The sequence below is a fragment of the Phoenix dactylifera genome, chromosome 7 (genome assembly GCF_009389715.1).
Source record: "Phoenix dactylifera cultivar Barhee BC4 chromosome 7, palm_55x_up_171113_PBpolish2nd_filt_p, whole genome shotgun sequence".
Taxonomy (NCBI): Eukaryota; Viridiplantae; Streptophyta; class Magnoliopsida; order Arecales; family Arecaceae; genus Phoenix; species Phoenix dactylifera.
The window spans coordinates 14,519,180-14,525,645 of NC_052398.1; the positions used below are offsets into that span (position 1 = coordinate 14,519,180).

Below are 6,466 nucleotides of genomic sequence, written 5' to 3' on the forward strand. Positions count from 1 at the left end.
CCGAATTGGGATGGGATCAGGAGCAGAATTTTAAAAGGGTTAAAGCAAATTTTACCCTATCCGCTGCCATTCCTGTTCCTAGCCACAGTGTAACCCTAGCAAAACCCCATGACGCTTTGCAAGATGCAACCCGAAATTGAAGGAATGAAGCCTCAATTCCACCCCCACCCTCACCATCCCGTCTCTCTGCCCTCACCACCACCACCACCACCACCACCACGACGTCACCACCACCACCACCACCCACTTCCCCACTTCCATCTCCCTCTGTTCCTCCATTGCCCTTGTAGCTGCCCGCCTCTCCTGCTCATCCCTCACCACCACCACCACCACCACCAAACCGGCTGCCCTCTCCCCTTTTATCCCAGGTCTTCCAACCTCTCTTGCCCCAAGTTCTCTCAAGTTCCACCAGTCGTGCCTTCTTCGCAGCCTATCCAGAACCCATGTCCAATTCCTTCGACGCCTGCGGGAGTCGAGAGCTTGGAAGTTTCCGAGGCCCAAACCATGGACAGTTCAGCACGCGGGTATGTGTTGGAATTAGATAGATTCTTCTCCATTCTTCAATCTTTCTGTTATATTACAGTGCTTCTGTTTTGGTGGCAGATTTTGATGACTTGGATTGTTCTTATTATGGGTATTGGTTTTTCATTGTGCTAAGGTTTTACTTGTGGAATTCGGTTCTTTTGATTCCACCTCCGCGAGAATGTGAAAAAAGTTGGGCCCTTTCTCTATTTCTTCCCAAAGTACTCCTTTTCCTGTTTTGCAAGACCATGGGATTTAATTGATTATATGACATCTTAAAATGTCTTATGAGATAATGATAAATTACGAGTTTTGTTTGCTTTTACTGGATGAGGAATTTGTTTGGATAGTCCTATTTATAGGAATGACTAGGTAATATACAAAAGCACATATCTATGAGAGATAGTTGTACCAGGACCGAACACGAATTATAGGTATTCTGTGAAATTGAGCTTCAGATCAGGAAGGTTGGCCATTGAGTCCATCTATTTCTTGGATGTAAAGAGAAGCATTATGAAAAGAAAATAGAACTTCCATGCATATGCTTTTTTATTGATCTGGTTTGCATATGATAGATTACTGCAGGAATTAACTGGGGAATGATAAGGAGGAAAGACATATCAAGTTGGTGTAACGGCAATTTTAATGTCATATCTGAAGGTCAACTCAGGTTTTTGAACCACCTATATTTACACTCAGGAGTTCTTGGTCATAGTCAGCCTTAACCAGGAATAAGTTATAACCCTTCTTTTTTCGCGCTTGTAATGGCAATTATAATGTCATGCTTTCAAGGCACCAAAATGCATACATTGCAAGTGATATAGTACTCTGATGAAATAAAAAATGGTGAATGTTAACAAGAAATTACGAAACAAAGTAGCTAAGAGAAAAAAAGAGGCTTAGAACAGTTGTATGAAATAGTGTATTAGCATTGCAACTTTAATGGAACCTGCAGCAGGTTAAGATGCAGCTACATCTAAGTTGAAAAAAAAAATCATGAACTATTTCTTTTTCACTACCTATTTTCATCACACAGAATGAGTGAGACGTGGAAGCATAAGATCCTAAAAGGTATTAGAGTAGAGTGGACAAGATAAAAGTGTGCCTCTTGATTTTTACTGAACTATAATTTACCATTGTGACTTTAGGGGAAGAAAATTAAGCCTCTATATAAAACAATAAAAAAAACTAAGAGAACGTGGTTTAGGTCCATTTTCTGGTGGATACTATATTTTTGTTGCAAGGTTAAGTATGATATGTTGGACTTGACAGATCCATGTTAGTGCATAATATAGCTTAGGTTGTCCATGTATGCATTGGAAAGTGATGATTTCTCCAACTTCTTGTGTGCCTTTGCTCATCCCTGCTATGAAACAAAATGTCCATTATTCAGCGGACTAAACTGCTCCTTAGCTAGGATAAAGATGTCGATGTGGATTTGTCGTAAAACCAAAGACAAGTAGGGTTTGAAATGTGCACATGAAAGAAATTATAGTTCAGTAAAAAATAAATTATAATAGTATTGAATGCTAGCTCGAACATAAGGAGAAAAACCATAGAGGACAAGTGTTCAAATTCAGTTGAAGAAAATATGAATTTGTGGACTTCTATTTTATTGGGAATATAGATGAAACAAGGACTTTCTTAGAATTGATGGCCAAGAGATGCTCCACGATGACCAGTTTTTTGGATTTATCAGTTTGGAGTATATAGAGTTGGATGAAATAGTATTTAGTAGATCTTGAGTGGCATACTCATGGACATTGTTAAAATTAAGGTGAGCTTCAAGCTTGTGATTGCTACATACTGCATACTATGATAGTTGAACATTCAAATCCTTCTACTATATAACACCAAATCCTCTGATGTGACCATGTTTGTTTGAGGTGTGTCGGACCATCTATGTTTCCCAACTCCATGCTTCCTCGTCCATGTGTTATCCATATTTCCCACCCCACATTGGTTAGAGCATGTGCTTGTTAACCATGACTTTGAAAGTTCGAATCCTCGCTCTAGCATCTATTATTTATTTTTCGGATAAATTTTAATATTTAAAAGAAATTTAAGATCACACGTGCATTGTATGTGCCATACTCTAGTTTGTAAGAAAGAAAACAGTTCCAGTACTGTTTCATTGGTAGGGTGAAAAATAGGTCCGAGGGGTCCAAACACATAAGTAGGTGTCATAGAGATGAGAATGCTAAGGTGAAGTGTGGTCGAAGTAGCCTATATAATGATCATCAAGACTACAATGGAAGAAGCTTAACAATTTAACTTTTTAGAGTTAGAATATGACGGAAAATTGATTGTGGTAATATTATAAATATGAGAATGTCCAGAGTAACTTTGGTTGCTAAATTTGTCAACTATCAGAGAGCCTGGGTGAAATTTGGGAGAAGGGTTTGATAAGGTTTACATTAATGAGTAATATGGCTTTATGGGAACATTAAGTAAAGAAGGCATCACAGCTGATGTCAAATATATAGGAGAAAATTGCTTGTTAACGTTATACATCTTTAATGTTAAATTAACTCCTGCATCGTTATTAAATTCACCGGGCTTCTCATTCTATTGTATCGAGGGTTTATTGTAACACCTTTCACATGGATTTCCTATTCCTCTCCAAGATGGTTCCTGTCTATTCACAATTGCATGGATTCTATGATTTAGGGATATTTTCGTTGTCTGTGAGCAGGTTGCAACAACAGGAATGGAGAGGGGACCAGGAATTAGAAGATGAAGAAGAAGACGTGTTTGTTTTGACAGATGAGTGGAGGGAGTTTTTTGCAAAATCTGAGGCTAAAAGGAGATTGGGTAAATCTATTCAAGCTATATTATATTTGTTTCATAGTGTACTGTTTGTTATCTATTTACATTTTACAGAAGCATCAGTTTTCCTCTGAAACTAATCTTGGACGTCTCCAATTTGCAGCTAAGCAGCGCAAGAAGAAGGGTGGCAAGTGAACTGCTAGCTATACAAGTAGGACCTCCAAAAACTTTTTTCTTCAAACAATATCTACTCAGCAACTGTGTCCTAGCAGAAAGTCGAAAATAAATTTTGTTGGAGCATTCTCAATTTTCGCATCTGCCTCTGGGCCCTTATTCGCAAAGTTTGAAGTTGACAGGCATTTAGTGCTGATGTTATGAGGGTATTTACGGCTGTATTATTTCTTAATCCCAAATTTTGAGAACTACAGATATTTAGCACATTAAGCGTGTCTTTAACAGGTTTTCTATAGTGCGGGTCATATCATATAAATTCCCCATATTTTCAGACATGAATAAAGTGATGCTTATATGGTGTTTTATTCGAACTATACCTCCTTGATCGAAATTCTTCAGCTCATGCATGATTCTCGTATTTCAGTAGATATTCTTATTGCCGTTGAATAGGGTTTTTTTAGGTTATCATGTATAAAGGCTGAACATGGAGATTTCTCAAGCTATGATTTGTTGATATGGTAGAAGAAGTTGATGACTTGATGCACCTTTTAGAGACTAGTCTATAAATGAAATGCTGTTATTCTCAGATAAGTCAGTGTTTACAATTTTTTCAGCTCCATATGTTGGAAAAAGTCATGTTCGTTATTGTATTTATTGTTGAGAATTGGTAAAGGATTTTTGTCATCTGACGGGGACAGAGATACAAAAATGTCTTGATTATCGTCTTCAAATGTTATGCATCTTTTAGTTACAAATACAAAAAAAAAAATTTCTCATCTGTATCTAAGGAGAAATTTGGAAACTTCTGTGTTTTTATTATGGCTTCATAATAATTAATAAAAAAAAGAGAGGGTCGACTCAACTTAGAAAAACTTTTGGGCATTGCCAGTTCAGGTTCTGTTCCTCACCAATATAAATATATAATGGCATTAACTGTGTTCGTGCAAAAAGGAAGAAAAAAAAATAAAAGCACACTTTGTCCGAATGTTTTGTCACTATGATGCAGCTGATGGGAGTATGGTCCAGAATCAAGGGCATTTTTGGTTTTCCTTCATGTTATGTGATGGAACACCATTTTATGACAAGCAAGAACAAAATATAAGACAATCCAGTGATGTCAATCTATCACTTTCTGGTTTCATATGGATAAAAAGTGGAATTATAACTTTTTAGGTGCCTGGTCAATGCATGTGTTTGTTTGCCTGTATTTTTAATTTTACTGATTGTAGTCTTCGCATAATGTCAAATAGTTACAATATTCTTGAGATTACCACTAGATTCTTCAATTTGTACAGACCGGTATGCTTGCAGGTAAGGAACCCTAAACCCTTGCATCCGATTCAACTATGGGACTAGATTGGATAGGTGTCGGTATGGATCAGACTAACCTAATTTTTTAGGTTTGTATTTGGTGTACTTAAAATTTACTCGAATCAAACCTGATCCAACCCAAACTTGATCCATACTTGGACTTGACCCAACCTGACCCAAAATCAAACCTATACTCGATAGTCTATCAAATAATATATAAATTTTACACTTATGCCCCTCGCATTTCTTACGAAAATAAGTAGTTATGTTTTGATGGTAAGGAAGGATGTGAGCTTTCCAAAAGATCCAGAATTGTCGATGCCTAATCTAACTTAGACCTGGGCCTAATCTCTACCTAGCTCGATCGCTACTTGATTCTACCCTAACTTGACATGATTTGATTCTTGGATGGGCAATGGGCGGATTTACATATACTTCAACCTCCAACAGATTGGGTCCGAATTAGGCGATGCATGGATCTAGGCTGACTAAATAGCACCTCTAAATGAGATCCCACACACCCTTTATATCACTGGCTCAATTTACCCAAGGAATTGTGCGATATGCAGGTTAGGGGGAGAGATGAAGACATCTCATCTTAGACCTTTTCGTTGTAACATATACTTGCTAGTTACCAAAACGAAATTGAATTCATGCATAGGCTTTTTATAAGTCAATTTGGTTGAGCTATGTGTGGATTTTTTCCTTTTATTTATAATATGATCGTGCAAAGAAACAACATCCTGCCGTCTTAGCTCAGCCGGTAGAGCGCATGGCTTTTAACCATGTGGTCGTGGGTTCGATTCCCACAGACGGCGTCTTTTTCTGGCATTTTGGATATCCATTTTTTGGTTTCCGTTTTCTTCCCACCCATATAAATATATTTTTGTTCTATAACAATATTTATTTATTTATCTATGTTTAAAATCTATTGTATGTACAGTTAAAGTAGGCAAAAGTTTTTTTTAAGACAAGAAACAATTAACGAATTTGCCACTGAATGTCTTAATATTTGACCCTCAATACCTTTTTTTTTTGAAGTAATATAGCCCACCACTTATTCTGTCACTGTTCCCCGCATGATTGATCCACTGGATGTCTTAATATTGGACGCTCAATATCTTATTTCTTAAAGTAATATTGTCCATCACCTGTTCTATCACCTTTCACCACAAGATTGATCCCCAAGTGTGCATCTCATGGAACTGAAAACGCTTTTTTTTTTTTTTTTTTAACTCCATTAATTTTTGTTGCATGTATATCTTTATAAAATACTTATTTTGTATATATAATCTTCTTTTTCTTTCTTTTTTATACATGTACCCATGCCATCCAATGATGTTAAAAAATAAACGATTTAAATTTGAAATAACCAAAATACCCTTACAGGCAGACGTGTAAAAGAAAATTTTATAATGATACATATGCAATAACAACTTTACAAGGGTATTCATGCAATTACGCATATTGAGAGGGTATACACTTAAAAAATGATCAAAATTCAATAAACATAATTTAGTTGTTCTTAATAAAAAAATGTGGCAAAAAAAATTAATATTATTATGCCACATGATCTCATTGTAATATCAACTCTTATAAAATGAGTCATATTGCTTTTACGAAATTCTTGAATCGAAAACAAACAACAACTCAATATTTACAAATCACTAAAAAATATTTTACTACTCTA

The 6,466-nt window shown here is 36.2% G+C and overlaps 1 protein-coding gene and 1 non-coding gene across 2 annotated transcripts; both read left to right on the forward strand.

Annotated features, from left to right (window-relative positions):
- The first annotated feature begins 48 nt into the window (after positions 1-48).
- Positions 49-3,839, forward strand: LOC103710606 (uncharacterized histidine-rich protein DDB_G0274557-like). Its single transcript, XM_008796418.4, has 3 exons — positions 49-524; positions 3,218-3,336; positions 3,455-3,839. Exons 1-3 carry the CDS (start codon positions 109-111, stop codon positions 3,484-3,486), a joined length of 567 nt encoding a protein of 188 aa, XP_008794640.3. The 5' UTR covers positions 49-108; the 3' UTR covers positions 3,487-3,839.
- A 1,682-nt stretch (positions 3,840-5,521) lies between these two features.
- On the forward strand, positions 5,522-5,594 carry TRNAK-UUU. Its single transcript has one exon. It is a non-coding gene; the product is annotated as a tRNA-Lys (tRNA).
- Positions 5,595-6,466: the final 872 nt, after the last annotated feature.

Excerpts from the sequence above, each read along its gene's own strand:
- LOC103710606 (XM_008796418.4), top strand. The coding sequence starts at position 109 with ATGACGCTTTGCAAGATGCAACCCGAAATTGAAGGAATGAAGCCTCAA. Across the intron at positions 525-3,217 it reads ATGGACAGTTCAGCACGCGG|GTTGCAACAACAGGAATGGA; the intron begins GTATGTGTTGGA and ends GTCTGTGAGCAG. Across the intron at positions 3,337-3,454 it reads TGAGGCTAAAAGGAGATTGG|CTAAGCAGCGCAAGAAGAAG; the intron begins GTAAATCTATTC and ends TCCAATTTGCAG.